The sequence below is a fragment of the Acomys minous genome (genome assembly GCF_964271855.1).
Source record: "Acomys minous genome assembly, chromosome: 15".
NCBI classification, from domain to species: Eukaryota; Metazoa; Chordata; class Mammalia; order Rodentia; family Muridae; genus Acomys; species Acomys minous.
The window spans coordinates 79,867,537-79,894,019 of record NC_140497.1 but is presented as its reverse complement, the minus strand read 5'-3'; the positions used below and the strand labels follow the sequence as shown (position 1 = coordinate 79,894,019).

The 26,483-nt window shown below is 44.4% G+C and overlaps 1 protein-coding gene across 6 annotated transcripts in view; it reads right to left on the bottom strand.

Moving 5' to 3' along the window:
* Positions 1–26,483, bottom strand: part of GPAT3 (glycerol-3-phosphate acyltransferase 3) — a 56,357-nt gene that overhangs the window by 14,667 nt on the left and 15,207 nt on the right. For all 6 annotated transcript variants that reach the window (XM_084759968.1, XM_084759971.1, XM_084759967.1 and 3 more), the window contains 3 exons: positions 2,099–2,369; positions 871–945; positions 265–354 (listed from right to left, as the gene is read on the bottom strand). In XM_084759968.1, the coding sequence (XP_084616094.1) occupies positions 265–354; positions 871–945; positions 2,099–2,369 (436 nt within the window). The remainder of the gene's footprint in view (positions 1–264; positions 355–870; positions 946–2,098; positions 2,370–26,483) is intronic.

Below are 26,483 nucleotides of genomic sequence, written 5' to 3'. Positions count from 1 at the left end.
TGCCATAAGTGCCAAGCTATGAACCCTGCTCTCTGTTGATTTTTATATTCCTTCTGGAAGCACAATTACGTCTGAGACACCTAAAAAGGCAGTGGTAAACACAGAAGTTCTCAGATCCTACCTGCTGCCTCTTTCCAGCTCTTGTCCATGTGTACACACACACACACACACACACACACACACACACACAAACACACATACCCCGCCCCGCCCCTCCCAGGCTGGACCTGTGTGAAGCAGAGCAGCCACAGGCGGGATACTCACTTATTATGATAGTGAATGGTGCCAGATAGGGACCGAACACAGATCCTGCAGCAGGTCAGATGCACGAGTTCACTCAACCAGTTTTTGAGGCTGAAGGAAAAAGAAACCATTTTTATTATTTTGTCCCTGGTACTCCTAAGAAACACTACAAAAGCCTCAATGGGCTGTTCACAGCAGGGTCTTCCATTCTGCAACACTGAATGGCAGTCTAATTCTTGCAGCCTCATCAATTCATTTGCTATTAAAGGCTATTAAAGTTTACCAGAGGAATCAACAAAATTCTAGTAGGAACTAGCTTCCATCCCTCTGGATTATAAAATAGTCTTTTTGTTTGTTTGTTTGTTTGTTTGTTTGTTGTTTTTCCAGACAGTTTTTTTTTCTGTGTGTAGCCCTGGCTGTCCTGGAACTCACTTTGTAGACCAGAGATTGACAGCCAAAGATACACAGAGAAACCTTGTCTCAAAACACCCCTCCCCCAAGGAAAGAATTCTTATAAGTGGCTTGAGACCATAAAGTTAAAGTAAACCCTACAAACGCCAGCTTTGTGGACACAACTAGGGGAAGAAGACAGTGCTAGGTGTTACTGAGTGGAAGGGGACACATCACCTGCTGTCTGGAAGCTGCCCCACCAGTGTAGTTCCTATAATCAGCAAACTGATGCCAATGAAAGCCAAGGTAACCCTGAAGAAAAAGAAAAAGAAAGAAAGGCTACTACAAATATTTGCCAGACAGTGGGACTGGAGCCTAAAGAAGTCACTCACAGGCTCACACATAAATAGCAAAACTGTAACTTGTAAAGCACTATGGAGTATGGTGCAGCAATGAAATGGCCTGGTAAATGTACCAATTCTGACATGAGTCTATAGATTTTTCTAGGATTTGGGAGGAAGAGAAAAATGTGGAAGGATCTAAGAAATATTATATGGGGACGCACGCTGGTAATCTCAGGACATGGGGGGCAAAGGTGAGAGAACCAGTGGTTCACAACCATTCTAGGTTGCATAGCGTGCTGGACTATATGAGATCTTGTCTCAAAACAAAACAAAATACCAAATAAACAAAACAAAAACTGAAAGCTCCAATTTTCCTTCCCAAAAGTCAATGGATACTCCTGTGCATCCCCTAAGTACTTAAACCCCACTTTGGGAGTACTAGGCTAAGGTTCTAACAATAATTTATATGCAGTCCCAAATTTCAGTGTTTATCCCAGATGCAGCAATTCCCAAAAGATAGTCTAAGCACACGCGCACACACGCGCACACACGCGCACATGCACACATGCACACATACACGGAAACAGAACTTCCTAGTGGTTTGTATCTGCCTATACTTAAGCAACATTTAATACTTGTAGCAATGCTGCCCCCTGTGCCAGATCCGAAGGAGGTTCCTCTCACCCATGCTAGGCATGAAAATGAAGTGTCAACTCACATGGCAGTGAGAACTGGCAGGAAGCAACTCCTGGAAATCAGTTATGCCCAAGAAAATGAAGCAAGGTGACGAACACTGTGGCTGTCACCCAGGCCTGCTCTCTGCTGTCACCATGGCCACATTTGCCTCCATGGCCAAATTATTTACCACTATAAAAACAAAGAGAATCCAAATACACACACACACACACACACACACACACACACACACACACACACACACACACACAGAAAGAGTATGTGTGTGTTCATTTGGAAGATAAAAACATAAAAGGAATAGACAGTTAATGTGGTGGTTTTTCCTAATGAGGAAGGGGTGAAATCCGTTCCACAGTACTCTTCAGCAGCCTGTAAAGGAAGGAAACCCAAACTGATGGCACCATCGAGGCGGGCAGGTGACTTACCTCAGAGGCAGCAGGAAGCAATAGCGTATTAGGACGCCCAGTACCCACACCACAGTGAGCCTCGGACTGACGTACTGAAAGTTGACATTGGTTCTCGTGAGGAGGTTCCATGATACGAGCTCCTCGGAGGAGAACCTCTGGGTCACCTCGTCTTCCACAATGGCTTCCAATCCCTTCTTGGAGAAATAAAACACATCAGAGAGCTCGAAGTCCCTTCCTCGAAGGCCAGAGAGCCCTTTTTCCATGGGTGACTCATCTCTTTGGATAATACCTTAAAAGAAAGCATCAGGACATGAGAAAATGCCACAGGAGAGAAGAGCAATTGATGGGAGGGGCAACTGCATAGAATCCGGAAAATAAGTTTAGTGAGCAACCTGAGGATGTTGGAGCAGCCATGGGAAGAGGTGAAGTCACGGCATCTCCATAGGGCAGCCTCCACCCAGTGACGTCACACAATTACTGAGCTAGAGGCTGGGGTGTATGTTCAGTGGTACGATGCTGGCTGAGCATGCATAAGGCCCGGAGTCCAGACCTCAGTACTGCCAAACATCACTTAGCAGGAAAAATACAGCCAGCACCCAGGAAGCAGAGACAGACCAATCTCTATGAGTTTGGGGCTAGCCTGGCCTACCTGGTGAATTCCAGGCCAGCCAGAGCTACATAACGAGACCCTGGCTCAAAACGAAACCACAACTATTTCAGAAAAACTAGCAAAGTACAACTGGGTTGATAGGAGCAACCCTGTTAGTAAACAGAGACTTTAATACATAGATAGACTAGTAAATAGATACTTTAGTAAGTAAACACTTTGTGTTTGTTTGTTGGTTTTTTGTTTGTTTGTTTTAGGTTTCTCAAGACAGGGTTTCCCTGCCTAGCCCTGACTGTCCTAGAATCACTTTAAAGACCAGGCTGGCCTTGAACTCACAGAGCTCTGCCTGCCCCTGCCTCCCCAGTGTTGGGATTAAAGGCTTGTGCCACCACACTTCACTAAGTAAATACTTTGTTCAATAGATACTTTTGTGTCATGATAAAATCTGGTGACTGGAATGGTACCAGTACGCTCATATCCCCACCCACCCAACCACCTGTGTCAAGTGTAATGACCTTAGGCTGGTTTTTAAAGCAACTCAACAGAAAAAGTCTAAAAGAGTCCTGCTGAGGCCTGGTAATCCCGCTGTTAAGATGTTTCCTATGAGATGTGGGGAAGACATTCGCTGCAGCACTCTACCCTGACAGTGATACACAACAACACTACTGTTGATAAGGCTCTGAGAATCAATTGAAAAAAGACAGGATCTTAAATATATCTAAAGCAATGAAATATATATATTTACGTAGAAAAAAACACCAAGAAGAAAGCATGGTTCTCTTTGGGCAATAGCAATATATTTTCTTCTCCGCTGAGACTATTTTCCATAAGGAGCAAAATTTAAAAGATTTTCAAAGTCAACTTTACCAGAAATTGAGAGAATGGTATGTTTCTTTCTTTCTTTCTTTTTTCTTTTTCTTTATTCTTTTATTTTTTTAAAGGAATAACAGCATGATGCACTGGGGGAGTACAGGGAGGCCCAGGAAGTCCTGAATGAAAGTGTAAGGTGTAGATAAAGACCTCAGTGAATGTGCATTGTTGGCATGGGCACAGCTATGCAGAGGACACCAATGCCTCAAACCCACAGACACTGGCGAAGCCTTCCTGGAGTGAGGCTCAGAGGATGGCAAAGTCTTCCTCGAGCCCAAGTGATGGCCAGTGTGTGTGACAACTGTCCACCCCAGCTCCCTCCTCCCAAATGACTACGAGTTGGGACTGCTCAACTCTAGGCACCTACTACCAAGACTAGCTCTCTCCTTCCTGAGCCATACAGGACGAATGTCCCGAGGTTCCCAATTGTTGCCTTGTAACTTCTGCTCCATCAGAGCAAGCTTTTTGTGTGTCTGTCTTTTCTTCATAGCTCTCCCATCAGGTCAAGTCCTAGCTGCTCTGGGTTCTGGACATAGCAGAAGGAAAAGGGAAGTGCCTTGAAGTCGAAAGCCAGGTTATGTTTAGGACAGTCACCAGCTCCAGATTGGGTATCTTATATAATGAAGAAGTAGGACATTTTGAGTTTGCTTACAGGGCTGGCACTTTGGAATCTGAGTGGGGAGGGAGAGAGAGAGAGAGAGAGAGGAGAGAGAGAGAGAGAGAGAGAGAGAGAGAGAGAGAGAGGGGTTTTGCCTAATAACTTAATTATAAAAACAAATTTAAGTTAATCAAAACTTAGAACAATAAAGCAAGTTCTTGAACGTGTACTGGGTTGTCTTGTTACGTCAAATCTTTCTTGCTCTTAATTAGTTCCAGTGGATGGTCCAAGACAGCGTCTCTACCGAGTTACCCTCTTGCTCCACAGGCTCTGCCATGCCAGGAGGGCAGCACACTCTATCCAAGCCCTGGCCAAATACTTAGCAACGCAACAGTTTCATTATTTTGCAATATATAGATTTCTTAAACATCTACAAGGGGAAGAAAGTACAAGCTATCCAGTAAATCTCTGAATGAAATACGCCAGGGACAGCAGATATAGCTCCTAAAAATACCCTTTCTCAAAAAGGCCAGAAACGAGAGGATGCAACTGTGAGTTGATTATGTAACTGAGCTAAGGGAGAAAAGCCCTGCCAGCACTCAGGCTCCCCAGACCCACACATCCCATGTGCAAAATTTTCTCTACCCTAGAACCTAGTTTGTTCCCTGCCTATATATATATATGTATATGCATCTTTCAAAAGTGTGTGGACAGCTGTGACAATATCACAAAATCAACAAAGAATGGATTTTTAGAATATACTGACATACAAAATAAAATCAGCAGAAAAATGAACTTCAAAGCTCAGTAAGAAAAATGGCTAAGAACATAGCCTTTATGGCTCTACTCTGAAAAAAAAACGCTCAGCTTCATGATACCCAGAGAGATGTCAGCTATGCCACAATATAATAATATCAAGTGCTCTGAAAATGGGCACCAGCAGGGATAAAATCAGTCCAACTGTACTGGGAAACAAGTCAGCCTGTGCAGTAGAATAAAACATTCAGAGTTTGAATCAGGAGTCCCACCCAAAGAAGATCCTTTATAAAATACCAGATGCGTAGAAAGGCTACAAGGATGGGTCATTCTGCACAGATTTACGAATTGCCTTCTTTCTGCACCTTTGTTTTGTTATTCTATCTCTATGTATATAAACAACTCTTAGCCAGGCACAGTGGTACACGCCTGTAATCCCAGTACTCAGGGAGGCAGAGGCAGGCAATCGCTATAAGTCTACAAATTGAGTCCAGGACATCCAAGACTACACCGAGAAACCTTATCTCTAAAAAAATCTAATAATAATAATTAATACTATTATTTTCTGGCCCACTTATAATAAATGGTGCACACCATGTTCTTTATCTCTCAATAGACATTTTCCCAGGACACTTAACCAGAACAAAAGAATCAAAACCAAAGAGGTTGGCACTAACACAACACTGGTGTCTAATCTTCCTTATTCAAGTTTTCACAATTGCCCCAAAAATATCCTTTAAACCAATTTTTGCCTGACCCAACCCAAGCTCCTATATCACATTAACTTGTCAAATCATTTAGCTACTTTAAAAACACTGAACTACCTATATCTCTCAAGATATTATTTTATTTGTTAAATAGGGTGCTGAATACACATATGTTAAAACCACAAGAGGAAAATAAAGATATCTGCATTGTAAGAGAGCAGCTACCAGCCTAAGGCCTACGATCAACAGACACACAATAGGTTAAATAGATTAAATAGGTGCTAAAAGGAGTTACTACTCAAAACAGGTCACTTCTGCCCTGAGATACGGTAACTACTGCAGGTCTACTTATGCACCCAATTTGCCAAATTATAAACTTCTGTCAGAAAAAAAAAACTAATGTAATCAATACATAGGGAAAACTATGTGTCAGGCATCAAATTAGAAATAAGAAAAATGGAAATTTTTTTTAGGCATTAAAAAATGTGTCCAGAAGGAGACCAAAATTTACCACACTTACACACACATACACACACACACACACCAAAATAATTCTTTCACTATCATTAAGAAAACCAGGATTTGGCAGAGCAATAGCTCAGTGTCTATGAACACTGGCTGCTATACTAGAGGGTCCTGGTTTCATTTCCAGCACCCCCAGCATCTTACAAGCATCTCTATATAACTCCAATTCCAGGGGGATCTGACACACTCTTCTGGCCTCTAAGGGCACTAGGCATACACATAGTATACAGATACACACACAAGTAAAACTCCCATACACATAAAATAATAATAATTTTTGAAGAAAGCCTAAGGCAGGGCGAGGCAGCACACACCTCTAATCCCAGCACTCAGAGAGGCAGAGGCAGGCAGATCTCTGTAAGTTCAAGGCCAGCCTGGTCTACAAAGCCAAGGCTACACAAAGAAACTCTATCTCAGAGAGAGAGAGAGAGAGAGAGAGAGAGAGAGAGAGAGAGAGAGAGAGAGAAATTAGTTATTTTTAGCAGATTAATCCTGGTCTTTCAGATCCCACACCCCTTAAAATTGTCACAATCTGGTTCTAGAAAAGTTTTCCTTTAAATTTACAACTCAGTTTAGGAAAATAAAGCCATAAATATTTGAACTTTGTCCTTATACCAAATGCTCAGGCTCAGCAAACACAGACCATGCTTGGATGAAAAGAAAATTAGAGCTAGCTCTGTCTAATGCAAGAGATTAATTGCACAAGCTGCCCTGTGGCCCTGCCTTTAGTGAGTCCTTGGTACATAAATAACACCACATGTGAAAGGCCTGTAGAAATAGAGGCAGAAGCTAAAACCATCTTAACCATAATTAACTCGAAATGAGCTGAGTGAACTTTTGGAATAACTGCCCAGTTATAAATCACACTAGTGCTCTGTCCGCCAGTTATAAAGGGAACTTTCTAGCATCCAATTAAGAAACTCAAGTCCGCTGCAGCCCCAAAGAAGATGTGGTAATTGCACACATAAGTAGACCCTTAACCTACCAACATTGCAAAGGTCAGAAGTCCATTATTCCAAACATACTGTCACTGAAACCTTGGCTGAGCAAGAAGCCAACTCAGTCAGAAGCCCGTATCAAAAAAAAAATTAGGTGGGTCTGAGGGCACAGCTCAGTCAGCAAAGGGCTTGCCTCGCCTTTAAAGAGCACTGGGAACAATCCGCCCCATAGAATGACAGAAGCAGGGACAAGACAGATGGCTGTTCTTCTACGGGACCCGTGCCAATACTTTACACCCACTTGGTGACTTACACTATAGCTCCAGTCTCGGGGCGATCCATGCTACCTTCTTGCCTCCTTGGGTACCAGGGATAAGTGGTACACCAACATGCATGCAGGCAAAACATGAATACATACAGTTAAAATTGTAATTAAAAATACATATTAAAGAGTAGAAGTGGCAGGACACAGCTGCAATTGCTCCAGCTCAGGAGAAGACCGGAGAAGGTAAACAGTGCTCTCAGCCGCGCAGTGAGGTAAGCCTGCATCACCAGAGACCCTGTCTCAAAATAATTTTTAAAAGTAGACAATCAGTGGACCAAGCCTATAATCCCAGCACTCGGGGAGACAGAGGCAGGCAGATCTCTGTGAGTTCAAGGCCAGCCTGGTCTACTAAGTGAATCTAGGACTGCCAAGCCTACATAGAGAAACCCTGTCTCAAAAAAACAAAAAAAAAGTAAGTCTGGAATGGGTTTGACAAATGTATACTATCCACCAGAAGGGAGGCATGCAAATGTTCTGGGAGCTGGTAAATGTCCCATTTCTTGATCTAGATCAGTGTTTCTGAACCTGTGGGTCACAAACCCCTTAGGGGTTGAATGACCTTTTCATAGGGGTTGCCAAAGACCATGGGAAAACCCAGGATCATAACAGTAGCAAAACTACAGTTATGAAGTAGCAATGAAAATCATTTTATGGTTGGGGGGGTCACCACAACATGAGGAACTGTATTAAAGGGTGACAGCATTAGGAAGACTGAGAACCACTGGTCCAGATGAAAGATAATTAAGTTCCCTTTGGAAAATATAAGATACTGTACATTTGTAATCTTAGACTCTTCCCTACCTATGCTGTTCATCTCTTTCATCCCCAGTCACTAAGCAAGTGGGGTTAAAGAGAAGATTACCAACCCCCAAACCAACAGCCGATCTCAGAGCCCTTTTCCCCGGCATGCAGACTTTCTGGGAACTGGTGATGTCACTTTTCCTGGTCTAGATCAGTGCTTCTGTAAGGGTCCCCCCCAAAAGAAAACCCAGCTTCCTTTTGACCCATAGATAGAACTGGCCTGATTTTAGGGAGAACAATCAGTGGGCAGCTGTGTGTTAAGTTGGACGATGGGATGAAGAAATCCCATTGGGATTAGGAGAACAGGAATACTTAGCACAGAGCAGAGGGTGTGGCACGACCTGTGTCCAGTGACTTAGCTGTCAGACACGAACACTGATGTCATCTCATCTCCCCTATTAATTGCTGTGGACATTGATACATGAATCACTGCACCAACTACACAGGCAAGTAGCAGGTTCCTGGGCTGCCCTTTCCCATCCTGTCTCAGAGTGGTTTAGTTGTAACACAGCAAGGCTGAGCGCTGACTGCATTGAAAGCGTCCCCTGGGCTAGTCAAGTCTCAACTTCAAGGCTTAGCTTCGCTAGGCACCCTGGCTACGCTGACTGCGCACGGACTCTTGGGGTTTCTGATGACCTTCACTCTTTTCCCAAGTTCTCTTTTAAAAATCCGGGGTTTGTTGATATAGATTTAGTCAAGTGTAACAACAGAATCGTGGTTGGTTGATTTTGTTTGAGGTAGCATCTCATAGCCCAGGCTGGCCTTCAAGGAAGTCGTTATATAGCTCAGCACAACCTCAAAGTCTTCTGATCCTCCTACGTCCAGAGGCACATGTGAAATCACACACGTGAGCCACCATAGCCAGCGTATGCAGCGGTGGGAACTGAACCCAGTGCTTTGTGTATGCTAGGCCATGTGAGTGTGGGTGCCTGTGGAGGCCAAAAGATATCCAGTCCCATAATGCTAAAGTCACAGAGTGTCATGAACTGTCTGATGCAGGTACTAGGAATTGAACTCTGTCCTCTGGAAAAGCAGTGAAGTATCTCTGAACTGCTGAATCATCAACTCCCCTCTCCTACCCCAGGATAAAATGCTAAGTCATCATCTCCCTCCCCAAGAAAAAAATGCTGAGTCACCATCTTTCAAGCCCCAAGACATGCTGTTACTTATTTGTAAATTCTAACCTTTCTATGCGGTTTATATGCTTAATCTACAATCAGTTTGAGTTTTAAAGATAGTCCAGCAAAACAAGTGTGGTGAGTGGCCCACCCTGAACTCCAAACACTGAGGGCTCAGGCAGAGAGACTGAAGTTCTATCCGAAATCAAGACACAAATACTTCCACAAAAGAAATCCTGAAAAAAAAAAAGATAGGTGAAACAAATGTACCAAATTCTTCGTTTGCTTGTTTGTTGTTATTTTTTGAGACAGGGTTTCTCTGTGTAGCCTCTGCTGTCCTGGAACTTGCGTACTGCAGATTTAAAAACAAAATCAGTATCTCTACTTCGGAGCAAGTTGATAGACATCTATTATTCTCAGGGGGGGCGGGGGGGGGAGCATACACAAAAGAGAATCAGTGGGCAGAAGAGGGGAGAAGAAAATACAGAAATTGTTTCTCTCCTCTTTCTGTGCACGCTGCTCCCTTCCTTTCCTGGTTGATCTTGTGTTTCGCTCTTTCCCTGTAGCAGGTTTCCAGCCTGTGTGCACTCTTTGCAGTAACTAGCGCTTGCCTAGCAGGCGGAAAGAAGGGAAAAGGTTCAGGTTCCAAAGGGAGGGAGAATAAGGGAGGGCAGGAAGGGAGGGCAGGAAGGGAGGGCAGGAAGGGAGGGCAGGAAGGGAGGGCAGGAAGGGAGGGCAGGAAGGGAGGGCAGGAAGGGAGGGCTGGAAGGGAGGAGGGAGGGGCACCCCCCCCCACACCTTCAGCTTTCACTGCAATGCTGCCAAAGGAGCATCCTCAGTGCTGACTTTTTGCCCAAGGCTTCCCTTGCTCAGAGTCAAGTCCTACAGCTTCTGGGATGGCTTCAGCCCCACCATACCTCTTCCGGCCACTTGCCCCACCCTCTCCCTGTCTAATCCTGCTTCTGCCTCATGAGATCCCCTCTCCTGGAGAACTTATGTCTGAGCCCAGCACCAATTCAAATGCATTTTTAAAACAACATGAAGTCGGAGTGTGGCGGCGCACGCCTTTAATCCCAGCACTCAGGAGGCAGAGGCAGGTGGATCGCTGTGAGTTCAAGGCCAGCCTGGTCTACAAAGTGAGTCCAGGACAGCCAAGGCTACACAGAGAAACCCTATCTCAAAACCAAAAACAAAAAACAAAAAACAAAGAACCAACATGAACAAGAGTATCCAACTTCAGCTCCCTCTACTCCAACTCACCCCAGTCACCCTGCACTGGCCAACTTAGGTCCATCGGCCACTGCACATCTAATATTCCCTGAACTCCTCCTCTCCCAATTTTGCTCGGTTTCTTCTCCCTGATATCTGATACCCTTTTCCTCAGATCAGTAAGATCTGTCACACCAAGAGAATGCCAATTCTGTGTTTGCTTTGAGCTTAGGAACCACCCACTTCGTTCGCCAGGGGAGGTGATCTCAACCAATTATATAAGCAAAGACAAAAAAAAAAAAAAGTCCAAGTCAGGAGATGGAGACAGGTGGAACTCTACAACTCTACGGCCAATATACTACAGAGTAAGACCCTGTCCAAAAAAAAAAAAAAAAGTCATATCAATCTTGAACTATCACTTCAAAAGTTTCAAAGCGTAAATCAAGCTTGACTAAAGGAGGTAATGGACATGTGTTCACTGCATAGAAAGCGAACTTGGCATTTATAACTTGAACACCTGCCAGCACCCACACTGATCTTGTGGGCGGGGTCAACATAGGCAAGATTACAAGTACACACTGATTTTGATACATGAACTCAAGACACAAGCTGATTTGGACACATGAATCAGCAAAAATGAGGAAGTTAGCTCAGTCAAGCAGAGCTGTACCAACGTCACTGGCGGTGAGGTGGTGGGGGGGGGGGGCAGAAAGAGGAAGAGGTGTGTGTGAAACACTGATAGATGCCAAGGTAGCTAAAGTCACACCACGTGGGGGCAGGGTGGGTGGGAAGTATGTTGTTATGTCTTGCAAAACTAATAATTTTGTGGTGTGTTTGATGAGACTAGGTCTCCCATGTAGATCAGGCTGGCTTTGAACTCACCACAGACTTGCCTGCCTCTGATTCCCAGTTACTGGGGTAAAAGGCCACACACCATCATGACTCATAACTTGAATTATTTTATGTATCCCTGCAAATAACCAGACCACATCCTCTTTACCTAGTCTCAACTTCTTACCTCTTAGTACCTCTGTCTTTTCAGGACTCCCCAATCCAAGAAAAATTTGAGAACGTACCTCAGTGGTACAAACATGCAGCCCGTGCAAGGTCCTAAGTTCAGTGTCCTCCTCTAAACCCAAGAGAATGTCACTGGCTGTAGTGGGGCCCTGTCATCTCCTCTGACTTGAAAAGTAATGTCATTTTCTACACTATTGCACTGTTGCCAAAATAAGTTAAGTTTTTTTGGTTTGGTTTTTTGTTTTTTGTTTTTGTTTTTTGTTTGTTTGTTTGTTTGTTTTTGGTTTTTCGAGACAGGGTTTCTCTGTGTAGCCTTGGCTGTCCTAGACTCGATTTGTAGACCAGATTGACCTCGAACTCACAGTGATCTGCCTGCCTCTGCCTCCCAAGTGATAAGTTAACTTTTTATAAAGGCCCATAATTCCGCTCCTCCATGATGTCCTTATCACACAGTATGTTTTTCAAGGTGCTGAACTATGAAAGCACCAGAGTTTAATCACTCTTGTCCCCTGCATCTGATGCTGCAGGGCTGACTCCTGTTTCCCAGGTGCAGTGAGCAGGTCCAGGCTGCTGATGCCAGGAGCTCAGGAGCAATCACTTCATCCCACAGGCTGAATGCCCCAACCCTCTCAGCCCTGATACTGTTCACCACTGTCTTTGAGAAATTACAGGTGGCAGGGTGTACTCACTCTGCTCCTAGAGGGGCCTTTTGAAAATGGGATAGCCTAGGCAGTCAGTATTCCTCGTCAGCTAATGGAACGTCGGGAGCAAGCAGAGCTCTGAGGAAGACACACTGGGAAACCTTGCACATGACCTAGGAGAGTGAATGATGCTCCCTCGCACTGCTCTGAGGTTACCACACAAATAGGAAGGATGCTGCCTGAGGTTTCGCCCATCCCCAGGCCATCCACACATCACTGGCTTCTTTCCACTGTGAAACAGGGTAAGGAATCTCTTTAGGCCCCAAATCACTGAGCTCTCCTTTCCCAAGCCCAAGATCCTCTCTTTCAACACAGAAGCACACCTCGCATGCCCACACCTTCTCTGCGCTCAGCCTGCTTTGACACTGGCTCCTTTTCTTGCTATATTTATTTTTTGGAGGGCAACAAGGGACCGAGGGGGGGGGGAATCTTACAAAAGCCTTCAGAAAGAGAACAGAATTAGGAAATGCCACAAACCTCAGAGAAAAGGAGAAATAATTGATGATGCTCACTGCTTTCTAGACCTATGGGACAAGTGGCCCACCTCCTACAGGTGACCCCGCCATTGCAAAATAAATACAGCCTGCAGAGGAATCTAACTTTTTCATAGAGAATTTATACCAACCAAGACAACCAGGAACTATAAATAAATAAAAAAAAAAAAAGAAAAGAAAAGGAACTGGATAGATGTCTCAGGGGTTATGAATGCTTGCTGGGAGTTCAGTTTCTAGCACCCATGTTGTGTACTGTAACTTACTAACTCCAAGGGCCCTTCTCCCCTCTTCTGGCTTATGAAGGCACCTGCACTCATGTGCACATCTACATACAGGCACGCACACACACACATACACACACACACACACACACACACACACACACACACACACACACACTTTCAAAACAAAATAAAGTTTCAAAAGTAATTGTGATAGGGGCTGGAGAGATGGCTCAGAGGTTAAGAGCACTGGCTGCTCTTCCAGGGGTCCTGAGTTCAATTCCCAGCAACCACATGGTGGCTCACAACCATCTATAATGTGATCTGATGCCCTCTTCTGGCCTGCAGGTGTACACGCAGGCAAAGTGCTATATACATAATAAATAAATAAATATATCTAAAAAAATAGTTGTGATGTAGGTAAGTATACGCATGGGAGCTCAAGTGCTTGTAGGGGCCACCTCACCAGATCCTCATGAAGCTGGAGGAAGAAACAGGTGTTTGTGAAGTGCCTGATGTGGGTACTAAGACCCAAACTCAGACACTTTTGAGAGCAATACACACTCCTAAGAGCTGAGCATCACTCCCAGCTCTAATTATTCAGTAAAATGAAGTGTTTCGTTATTTAACAAAGTTTACAATTCCCAACTGTCTAATCTAACCTGGTCTGGTTTTCTGATCCTTTTTAACTAATAAGGACAGTTCCTTTCCATACAATTTAATTATTATTTTTTTATTTAAGCCAACCTTTCTGTTCCATCTTTTAAGGATATGAAGAAAAGTACAGTTTGCTTCCTCTAATAATTAAAAATTTTCAATGAGTCATTCCTTCATTTTCTTCTGAATTTGACTAACAGCAGCCATCTCAAATCTTGCTCATTTCTGTTTTGTCATGTGTGTGTGTATGTGTGTGTGTGTACATGTGTGATGCATGAAATGAGTGTGCAGGTGCATGTCCCCATGCCCAGGCATGCAGAGGCTACAGCAGAATGCCAGCTGTCTGTCTTTGTTGCTCTCCCCCTCATTGCCTTGGGATAAAGTCTCTTTGAAGCAGAAGCTCCCCCTTTCTGATAGGCTGACTACCTCATGAGATCTCGGGATCTGCCAGTCTCTCTTTTCTTTCTACGTAAGTGCTGGGACAGGAACAGCCATCGCCAGCTCTAAACCGCTCGCCACCAGGGTTTACAGAGCCTGCTTATGCCCACCTGTTTGCCCCTTCCTTTTGAAAACTAACACATACTCACGGACAAGTATTTCCCCCGGTTTAAAAATGTTCTCTCAGTAATCCCAGTTCATCTGCAAGGAAGGTTCAGCATCAGTTTGCCCATCCAAATGATTTCATCCCATGAAGTGCTTAAGAACTCTCTTTCTCAAATTAATTGTACGTATACACTTATGGAATTCAATGACACATTGCCTGGCTCTCATTAACATTTGGATGCTGGTAAGCACCACCCCACACTGAAGCTAAGAGTTATGTAATAGCATGCCCAATATCACTGCATTGCATGTGATGGAGATTTCTAGGTATGTGGAGACACGTGGCAGCAATGGGTCTCAGTGAAGGCTGAGTCAAGCAGCCTGGCATCGCATGTTTAATCCTTTAGGATCTTGGAGAAACTTCGGCATCTTTCTAGGTTTTGCCTTGTTTTTCACCAACATCTGTCTATTTTTCTTCCTTTGACATTTTGTGGCAAGCCTTTCTTTATTATGTAACTGAGCATCATTGTGAGAGTATCAGTAAACTCATTTGGGTGTTGGGAGGTACTCCTGGTCAAGAGAATAGAATATGCCTGGCCTGGATACCTACCTATCACTCCCCTGGGCCAGGTCAATCACCTGGGCACGAATCACCCAGGAAGGTCGGCTTTCTTAAGCCGTGCTGAAGAGACAATGGAATCATTTTTACTCTAAGGAGATAGTCTTCTTCCCTGAAACCCCTGCAGAGTATGCAGCCAGGAGATGCTTCTGGGTCCTGCCTCAGAAAGATACATTTTTTCTTTTTTCTTTTTTTTTTTTTTTCATCTCTTTCTCCTAGATGCTGACCAGAACCCAAGAATGTTTTTCTGATGCTTTGTCTCTCTTTCTGATACTTTGTTTTTCTGATGCCTTGCTTCTTTTTCTCATACTCTGTTTCTTCTTTCTGAGACTTTTTGCCTCTTTTCTGATACTTTGTTTCTCCTTCTCCTTCTCCTTCTTCTTCTTCTTCTTCTTTTTTCAATATTTAATTTCCTTGTTCTTTTTATAAAGCCACTCCTCCCTGCCATGTAGCTGCCGATCTGACATCTATGCTGGCTTAGCTAGCCTGGCTGTTTTCCGGCTTTCCTCCTCCAAGCAGCTGCTGAGACTTATAGCTTGTCTGCTCTGTGCTGCTTTTCTTTTAAACTCTCAAAAACAAAACAAAAACTGCGCTCAAGCTCCCATTTAAATCCATTCTTTTTTTTAAAGGGGTAAGTAGAACCCTGATACTTTGGGGAGGAGAAGCACATGGTACCCTTGGAGGCCAGAAGAGCCCCTAGAACTGGAATCACAACGCTTGTGAGCCACCTTGTGGGTGCTAGGAATCGAATGCAGATCTTCTGGAAAAGCAGCCAGTGAGCTTAACAACTGAGCCATCTCTCATCTTCTAAATCCGCCCTTAAATTATTTTATCAATAAGACTAAGAGCCTGGAGAAGGACCCCCAGGGTCCCCAGTTTCATCATCCTGGGGTAAATTAGGTAAAACGAAGTCTCCCAGTTCAATGGCCACTTAGATCTATTTTTAACTAGTTTTAGTAAGCATGGAACTCAGGTCCTTTTGCATGTTAAGCACATGCTTTACTACTTAGCTGCACTCCCAGCTCCCCCAGATATCATCAAATTCTATTGTTTCCTATATTGTTTAAAAAAAACACAGTTAATTTAAGAGCATCCAATGAGCTACAGTGCACTTTCAATTAAGTCAAATTTATCAATATAACCTCAAGCAGTGAAACCAAGTACGTGCCAAAACTCTGTGTGGTGACATCATCTACAAGCTAGAACAAGGGCTTCCTTAGGAGAGCCTGCTCCAAATGAGCTAACTGAGCATCTGTCTGCAGGACTGTGACCCAAACACTCAGGCTACAGCTCATCAACTATTGGTGTCTCCAAGGCGATGGTGAGTGGGTTTTGTAGGCACTGTCACTTGGGATGAAAAGACTCAAATGCTTACCCCCAATAAATGTACCTTCTGTAGTCCTATTTTTACACAGATTGGTCAAGAACAACCTACCACACACATACAACTCACACACACATATCACATACACATCATACATACACATCACACACACATACATCATATACTCACATCACACGTACATATATCATACACATATATCACACACGCATGCGCACACACACTCTTTTTATAATAGTCATCTTCTGCTAGTGTCCCGTGACTTTCAAGACCAAGATAAAATTATTTTCACAGAAGTAAATGGGTGTGGAGCACAGAGGTGGCTCAGTGGTTAAGAGCACTGACTGCTTTTCCAGAGGACCCAGGTTCAATTCCCAGCACCCACATGGCAGCTCAAAACTGTCTATAACTCCAAGATCTGACACCCTCACACAGACAGACATACAGGCAAAACACCAACACAAATAAAATAAATAAATTATTTTATTTTAAAAAGAATAAATGGTTATATACCCATAAATCTAATCCCCAATGTGAGGGTATTTGGAGATGGGTCATTTGGGGGGGTAGATTAGGTCACCAGGGTGGAGTCCTTGAGTGTCCCACATGGGGACTAGGAGATGGCATGCATGAGGACTCAGTTCAGATCCCAAAGCTGGGTAGGCTATGACTGTAACCCCAGCGAAGATCCCTGGAGCTCACTAGGTAGCCACATTAGATGTGATCAGTTCAGTAAGAGACCATGCCTCAAAAAATAGGATGGAGACAAATATGAATGTTACTTATGGAATTAGAACAGAGTGGGTTGTGGCCCACTCTGTGTAAACAGTTGTCAGTCAACACCACAGAGAAACCAACAAGCATTTGGAGTAACAGGCAAGATTCCAACTTAACAACTCACTCAATACACAGTTTACTCTTCTTCTGGCTCACAGCCCACATTAACTGTGTTGATTTATACACAGTTAACTCAACTAAACAAGAAATTCCATAGGATGAAACTATCTCCATTGCCAGATGAGCCATCAAATCAATAAAAAAAAATGTTAGATTTTATGGTTTGATACACATTTGCAGTGTCCTCAATTGTAAAATGAAAAAGAAAGAAATTTTTTTTCTTTTAGAGACAGGATCTCACTGTAAGTTCTGGCCAGCCTTGAACTCACTATGTTGGCCAAGGTGGTCTCAAATTCAAAAAGCCACCTGACAGTGCTGGGATTAAAGATATCACGGTGATGCCCAGCCCAGCTCTAAGTATTCTTTTTGGGACAGGATCTATGCACTCCTGTATTCTACATAGACCAAGCTGGCCTGGAACTCACAGAAATCCACCTGCTTCTTCCCCCAAGGCCTAGAACTGAAGCCATGAAGTCAAAGATGCAAGTGGTTTAGACGAGTTCAGACTCACAGAACCACTTCCAGTGACCATATCAATCCTGAAGCCCCTGGTCCTTCCAATCAAGAAGCTATACTAGGGATATCCCCAAATCAATCCCTTCTTGGGCTCATCAATCTGTAAGAATGGCTGCCAGAACCCAAGGCAATGCTCTGCTCACCCTGTGGCTGCTAAAGGAATATCTTAAAGACTATACATGAACACCCAGATGAAGAAACACACAAGGCAGAGGTCCAGAAGGATCTCAAGCACGGCCGTGGCCATCCTATGGGATGAGGTGTGGCTCCCTCCCGGTGCCTGTGTGTGTTTGGCAACACAGCGAGCTCTTTGAACTCTCTTCATTGGAGATTCGTGGCAGCCTCATTCGACACGTATGATTAATTAGACCATTGGCTACAAATAATTGCTGTAGCTATTAGTTTCCATGTAGTTTGCATAAGAGACGCCCCCTCCCATAAGCTCAGGCATTTGAACAATTGGTCCCCAGTTGGCGGCCCTGTACAGGAAAGCTTGCGGAAGTACCATTTTGCTGGAGGAAGTACATCACTGGGGCTGGGCTGCGAGTTTAAAACTTTGCCCCCTTTCAGTTCACTCTGTTTCATGACTGCTGTTCAAGATAGGATGCCTGCCACTTACTGCCACACCTCCCTGCTACGATGGACTTTTTAGCCCTCTGAAACAGTGAGCCCAAATAAACTAAGTTGCCCTGGTCGTGGTGTAACTATTGCATTCCCTATCCCCTGGGGCTAGATGGAGTCTGCGGGGAGGAGAGGGTGTTGTGTGTGTTGGGAGGGGGCCTAAAATGGACAAATTGGGGTTCCTTTTCAGACTGCCTTGACTTGCTGTGTGATCTGGATCAAGTTGCTGAATTTCCTCTGGCTCCTCATTGAGAAAGTGAGGGCTGGTAAGACTTCTTTCATATAAATAATATGCACAGTACTGGGAACAAAGCTTTCGAACAATGAGAGCGGGGCCAGCAGACACAGACATCCAGAAAGGAATAAGGCAGAGATGTGTGCGCCTCCCATCTCCCCTAAAGCTAAGCAGATCCTTGGCTGCAGGCTCAGACCGCTGGGTTATGAGACAGCATTGGAAAGGGCTAGCATCCCCTACCAGTGTTCTCCGTTAGCATGCTGCTCCTAGCCTTTCCTCTTCCACCCACTCTCCTAGCATCCCCTCCCTTCCCCAAACCAGCCACTGAAAATTAGAAACCAAGTCCTGCAGGACACAAAAACTAGCCACGCTAACAATGCTGTATACGAATACCTGAATGCCCCACTGTAAGTGTGGCAGCTGACAAGCAGGATGGGCACAGGAGGATCGGCACATGGCACACATTCTTGGCTGCCAGGTGGGTATCCGCTTACTGTTGGGCACTGCGCAGGATCACTGCTAAGCATCTTACAAGCAGGAGACTGCTCGCCACAACAAAGAATCACCCAGTCATCCAGTCTAAATCATCTACAGTGAGGAGGTTCACAAGCCCAACTTCCTAAAGTCACGCATTTCTGTCAGCAGCGCCTTTGTTGCTCAGGGTGAAATTCTAAATGCCAATCAGGCTAATGGAAGGTGTGTTTTGAAGGAGGTCACAATGCAATCACACCCCGTGAGACAGGCACCTCGTTTCCATTCCTGTAAGACTACCTAGCTTCATTGGTCAGATTCCTGATCCAAGATGAGGGCCAGGGATTTGGTGTCTCAGCAGAGGAAGGCTTACACTACCAAGTCTATGTGTGGCTGGGGACCGAGTCCCGTCATGCTGAACAAGGCTTCTTTCAGCTGAACAACATCCCAGGTCAACTTCAGATACCTTTACAGAAAAAGTTACATCCTTGCCTGGCCACCTCCTCCTTCCTGGAAGACAGCTCTCTTGTAGTATTTATCATCTCCATACATGTTTACCCTACACAGTGGTAAATTTTAACATGTGTATCTGTGTGTGTGTGTGTGTGTGTGTGTGTGTGTGTGTGTGTGTGTGTGTGTGTTTATGTTGCTTTGATTTAAACTTATGGGTTCCCATGCTGGGCATGGTGACATACACCTTTAATCCCAGGCTGGTGTACATAGTGAGTTCCAGGACAGGTAGAGCTACATAGAGAAACCTTGTCTCAGGAAAAAAAAAAAAAAAAGACCACAACCCCTCAAGGGTTCTCACATACTGAGCAAGCATTGTCCCACTGAGCAACAACACCCTATCAGCCCCTATGGTAGGGAATTTTAGAGAAATGTGACCGCAGTATACATTTTCCTTTTTCTTAACACTGTTGAGACATGTCTACTTTGTTCTCTTGGTGTAAGTCCAGTTGACTCCAGCTGTTGCACAGCATTAAAACAAGAGACTGTAAATAAATGTTGCTCCTGACAGGAAGATAGGGCTCTTCCACGTTTGCACACACTTGCTTCGGTTGCCCAGTACATCTACACTTAGAGCATGAATAGCTTCATTTCTTACCAGGCCGTGGTTTGTGAGTTCAAGAACAATTTTCAGCTTCCCTCAGTGTTGTAGCTTGTGCTGGTTTGTCAACACGACACAAGCCAGAGTCATCTGAGAAGAAGGAACCTCACTGAGAAAATGACGACATCAGACTGCTCTATAGACACACTTGTGGGGCATTTTCTTGATTAATGTGTGACGTGGGAGGCCCAGGGCACTATGCGTGGTGCCACTTCTAGGCAAGTAGTCCTGGGTTTTATAGACAAGCAAGCAAGCGGTAGCCATCATAACTGCTTGGAAGCTGTGTTTCAGTAGTTCCTGCCTCCAGATTCCTGCTTGAATTTCTGCCCTGGCTTCCTTCAGTGACGGACAGTGATACAAGTATAAGGTGAGAAAAACCTTTACTCCTTAACTTGCTTCTCCTCAAGGTGCTTTGTTACAGCAACAGAGAACCAAACTAAGACATAGGTGTCAGCAAGCGGCTCACCAGAGTGGTTGCCTAAGCCTTTTACTGCTCATAAATGCAGACAGCAAATGGGTGGTTTTCAAACAAACAAGTAAATGAAAAAATCAAACATCTGTCAGTGCAGATAGAGCTGCACACACTAGGGGAGGGCTTCAAGGTCAACCTCGGCTCCATGAGACCCTGTCTCAGAAAACAAAATAAAACTATATATATGTGTATATATATATATATATATATATATATATATATATATATATTTGTGTGTGTGTGTGTGTGTGTGTGTGTGTGTGTGTAAAAATAGACAACAACACCAGGCAGTGGTGGTCTACCCTTTTAATCTTAGCACTCAGGAGGCAGAGGCAGACAGATCTCTGTGAGTTCAAGGCCAGCCTGGTCTACAGAGCAAGTTCTAGGACAGCCAGGACTACACAGAGAAACCCTGTCTAGGGAAAAAAAATTTTTAAGTTATTTTTAATAACTTTCTCACGCCTTTTTTTTCCCCTCTGTGTAACAGCTTTGGTTGTCCTAGACTTGCTCTGTAAACCAGGCTGGCCTTGAACTCACAGCAATCCGCCTGCCTCTGACTCCCAAATGCTGCGATTAAAGGTGTATGCCACCACCACCCAGCAGGACTACTTATTATTAAATTTATTTGTATTTTACTTGAAATAAAAAACGGTAACATGTGGTATTCCTGCCTCCAAAAAGAAACCTTTCATATTTTCAATTAAAAGAATAGCAAGCGAATCTGAGTTCCAGGCCAGGCAGGAACTACACAGTAAAACAACAACAAGATAAATAAATAAATAAATAAATAAATAAATAAATGTAGTAACCATTTTTCGAACTGTGACTGAACTTCAGTTGTAAAAGGGCTTTCAATTAACCAGTACAAATATTGTTGTGTATTAATGGATATTAAAGTATAATGAGATGAGTGAACATGGTATGCCTATCAAATTGCTTTTTAAACAACTAAACTTATTCTACCATAGATTGGTGCTCTGATCAGAAAAAGTTCACTTTGCAATGGTCGATGCTGACTGCAAAGGCTCATAACTGGTCAAGGTCCATGGAGTAAATGACAGCTGTAAATGGGATATCTTTATTATATCCTCCTAGGCTCAAGAAACATTGAGGAAGACGGAGGAATAGAAAGACTATATGAGCCTGAGACGGGGTCTCACTGTAGTCTCTAGCTGGCCTGGAACTCACTCTGTAAAGCAGGCTGGCCTGAGATCCTCCTGTCTCTGCCTCCCAGGGGCTAGGATTAATTGCCTTGTGGGAGGCGGAGGCAGATGGATGGATCTCTGTGAGATGAAGAAGGGAGTTGTCCCCCATAGTGAGTTCCAAGCCAACCAGGACTACATAGTGAGACTATCTCAAGGACCAAAACCAAAACAAACAAACAAAGACTACAGTGGTGTTTTATTACTCTTCCCTGCGGCAGGGGGATGGGCAGTTTAAAGAGGGTTTCCCTGTGTAGCCTTGGCTATCCTGGACTCACTTTGTAGACCAGGCTGGCCTCGAACTCACAGAGATCCGCCTGCCTCTGCCTCCCAGAGTGCTGAGTTTACAGATGTGAGCCACCATGTCCAGCAGCACTATTACTTTTGTGCATATTTGGACTGGTCATCACCATAGCCAGCACTTGCTCAAGAGGAAAACACTGATAAAAACAGATAGACATCTGGCCATTATTTAAAAAAAAAAAAAGCTCAACTCATCCCCTGCTATAGCTGAACAAGATGTCCCTTAGAGGGCCACTTCTCACTGGCTTGATCGTCAGCATACGTGTTATTGGGACGTGAGGAATCAGGAGGTAAGGCCTGATAGAAGGTACATTGACACTGGAGGGCACTTGGAGCACACACTGAGACCCCAGCCCCTCTCCATCTCTCCTCTCTTTTTGTTTCCTGTGCAACACAAACAAGCCCTCCCCTTGTTACATGGCCCCACCATAACGTGCTATGACCTACACATCCTACGCAATGGGGCTCAGCAACCATGACATTGGGAAGCAAGACACACCTTTGTCTTTATTAAGTTGATTATCTCGGGTATTTTTGTCACAGTCACAAGGTGTAACAAACACATCTTCTAGAACCTAACTAGGTTGGTATGTTCTATACAACAGCTAGACAGTGTCAATATTTCATAAATCATATAACTCCATTAAATGCATTATTCCCTGCAGACTATTTGGGCTAGGGTACAGCACAATGGTACAGCACTTGAACATACATGAAACCTAAGTTTGATCATTAGGACCTGGGGGGTGGAGAGGGCATGTGGACAGACTATCAAAAACAACTCAATAACAACTGAAATTTCTCAAATTTCTGTTGACAATATATTATCCCACACTTTCTGTGAATTTAATAGATTATTAGTGTCATCATAATCAGTGTATACAGGCTACCAATATGATTAGTCAAATACCTCATAGAAAGAATTCCGGAAGGAAATGTTAAGCAACCTGCATTCTCTCTGAACAAGCTTCTCTCTGTAGCACATTAGTTTCACCTTAGTGCTTTGTTCTGCTGAGTGCTTAGCTCAGATGGACACAGAGGCTGTGGGTCTGAGATGCAAAGCATAGGAGAAATAAAGCAGTGAGCTAAAATAACAGTCGGCTAGGTAACCCAAAATCTTCCTGTGTCATGCCAGCTGGAGTTGTGGAGGCCACATGCACTCCATACAGCAAACAGTTTCGAGTAAGGCCAGAAACAGGTTCAGGAGCACAGCCGGAAACAGGTTCAGGATCACGGCCAGATGACTGTGCCCAGCTCCGTCCGTGTACAGGACTTGCCCTGTGTGACTCACTCTCAAATCAGTGCCCTTTCTTCATACCAGCTGACTGTGGGTTGGGAACGATATCCTGGTCTAGTGTCATAACACACTTATACTATAAATCACCAGCTGCCACTAAACTCCACAAGAAATTACAGTAATCCAAAAAGACCAATGGAAGTCTAACGTTATAATGGATTCAATTAAGTACCCAGAGTGAAGCCAACCACTCTTCTCGGCTGCCAGGTGAGGTGGCACACACCTTTAACCCCAGGACTCAGAAGGTGGGGGGGGGGGCGCTGAGGCCAACCAGCCATGGATACACAAGGAGACCCTATCTTTATATTAAGAAAAATAATAATGTTTTCAAAGTTCTAAAAGCCTTGCACTATTTATAACACATTAAAATGATAGTTATTAGATCTCGGACCACGCCCCAGAGTCCTGTGGCCGGAGTGATAAAAAGCGACAGAGGGGACATCAGCATTCCCTCTCTGTCTTGCCCTTTCTCCTCAGCATGTTTGTAGTGAGGTCATGTGATCCCGTGAAGACTAATAGTAAAAGAGCAGTATATTCCCACCAACTGAACAGCAGTATGACAGTTACTTAAAGGTTAACCTTCACCTATAGGTTAACCACGCCATGAAGAAAAGCCTCTAACCTCACAGATGTGAGCATATACTGAGCCCGGATCAATGACACCACCTTCTACAGCCAGCAAGGAGAATGAATATAAGACAGTAAAAGAATTACTTCTCCATTAAGATAGTTTTTTTCCTAGGTTCACTCTCAGATGGATCCTATAACAAAAGCACAGAGGAAATAAAAATTTGAAAAGCACTTCACTGGTAGACAGACCTGCTGTGTTATGAAATATATGTGTTTCATTAAGTGTGAGCGTGTGAAAGATAAACAGCTATCATCTCTCCTTAGCCTCCTAGGGGATCTGTGTCTCTCCAACCCTCCGAATGTATTATGAGGATTGTGTGACTCAGAGGCAGGTCAGAAAACATGCCGCCCAGGGCCTGCCTGTGACCCTTGCCTGAGCTGGCTGGCTCCACACTGCCTTGTGTTTCTGTTGGCTCCAGTTCAGAGACCTGATGCCCCAACAGACGGAAGATTGCGCCAGCCAGGCACACAGAGAGCTCAGAGGGTTTCATCACCCTCTACTGTCTGTCTAGGATTGTGACACTATTTCCCTAAGGACTCCAAACACTGGATGGATCAACACAGCACACACCCCAAAAGTCCAGGCTTCCTAAGCACAGAGTCAGAAGTGGGGCAGAGGTGCACAGCACGCCACTGTGGGTTAACATGGATTAATGCAGACACAAATGCATCACAGAACATGGTACACCTCTTATATTGCCTGTTCTATATTTTAGCACCTGTCACAGAGACCTACTGGATGGCTGTCTCCTGACAGACACAATATTTTGATGAACTTAGCATCCCATACCAAGATTAAATATCATAGATGTTTGAAAACTTGGAAGGTTTATTCTGATTTTACAGGCTAAAGGACAGCCATTCTGCATTAAATATAACAACTTTCACAGGCACAGTCTTACTCTAAATTATGACATACTTTCTCCCACTCTCTTCCTTTCCTTTGAGGGTCTCATGTACCCCAGGTCAGCCTCAAACTCTAGTCAAAGATGACACCGTTAGTATCTGTCCTTTCTCTGGATCACAACATACCCCTCAGCTCCCTTAGTTTGTATGGTGTTAGGGATCAAAGTCTCAGCATCCTGGATGCCAGGCAAGCACGTTACCAACTAAGATCCACAGCTCAGTTTGTACACAATCCCTCGTGTACAATCCTTTGGACTATAAACTTCTTCCTACGAAGCGCCTGACCACTTGGCCAGCTTCAGTACCGAGTCAGAGGAGAAAGGGTTTGGGTTATAGATGCCAAGGCTGGATCAAATGCTCCATCAGAGAGGACAGAGGGCAGGTGAGGGAAAACACTCAAAAGTTTAGCCTTTTGATTAACATAGTGACCTATTTCTTCCTTGTTGCTTAGTCACTACTCTTAGAAACTTTGACTTCCTATGAACCTAGTGTCTGAAGTGACTATTTATTGTTCCTGGGGACTTGGGGCATCAGACGTTTAATGTAGATCTCCACCTATGAAGTCCTGCTCTATCAATCAGATGCAGTCCTTCCCCAGACAAGAGTTGTGGAGTTTTGGGGTTTTTTTCTAACATTTTGTTTTGTTTTGTCTGAGAAAGGGTCTCTCTGTGTAGACCTGGCTGTCTAGCTCTATAGATCAGGCTGGCCTTGAACTCAGATACCCACATGCCTCTGCTGGTATTAAAGGTGTACACAACCATCTCATGGCCTAAACGTTTTGTATTCCTTTTCTTAATTAGTTTTCATTATGTGTCTATATGTGGTATGTGCTCATGAGTGAGGCCAGAGGTTTCCGATCTCCCTAAAGCTGGAGCTTCGGGTGAAGCCCCCAGCATAGGTGCTAGGAACCGAATGTGGGTCACGTACTTGCTTCTAACCACTGAGCCATCTCTCCAGCCTGTATTTGTGGACAGTATGATCAATAAGCCTTCAGCAGTAAAACGCATTCTAAGGAACATACTTCAAGAAGCTCTGGTTACAAGTTAGACTGATGCTGGGCTGGTGACACACGCCTTTAATCCCAGCACTCAGGGAGGCAGAGGCAGGCCGACCTCTGTGAGTTCGAGGCCAGCCTCGGCTACAGAAGCAAGTCCAGGACAGCCAAGGCTACACAGAGAAAACTCTGTCTTAAAAAACAAAAAAGGGGGCAAAAGGAGAACTTAAAATGAAAGCTTGCAAGAACCTCAACTTCTAGGTTCTAACTCCTGGCTACTCCAATTAGTTTCTGGTGTGGCTTAAGTATAAACCTCAAAGGCTCACGTTAGTGGACTGACCCTCAGTGTGACAGTGCCAAACTGTGGTGGACCTGTATGAGTGGGGCCTAGAATGAATCCCTGGGTCATCAGCTGGGAAGAGATGAAGGCAATGCTTCTCCTGCAGTCCTGTGTGTGACAGTACCCGTAGGTATGAGTGACCCCTGAGTCACTGTCTGCTTCTGTCTCACAAAGGGAGAGGCTTCTTGCTCCATGTACCCCCATGGACTCCATCATCCAGCAGGGAGAGGCTTCCTACTCCATATATGCCCATGGGCTCCATCATCCAGCAGGGAGAGGCTTCCTACTCCATATATGCCCATGGACTCCATCATCCAGCAGGGAGAGGCTTCCTGCTCCATATATGCCCATGGGCTCCAT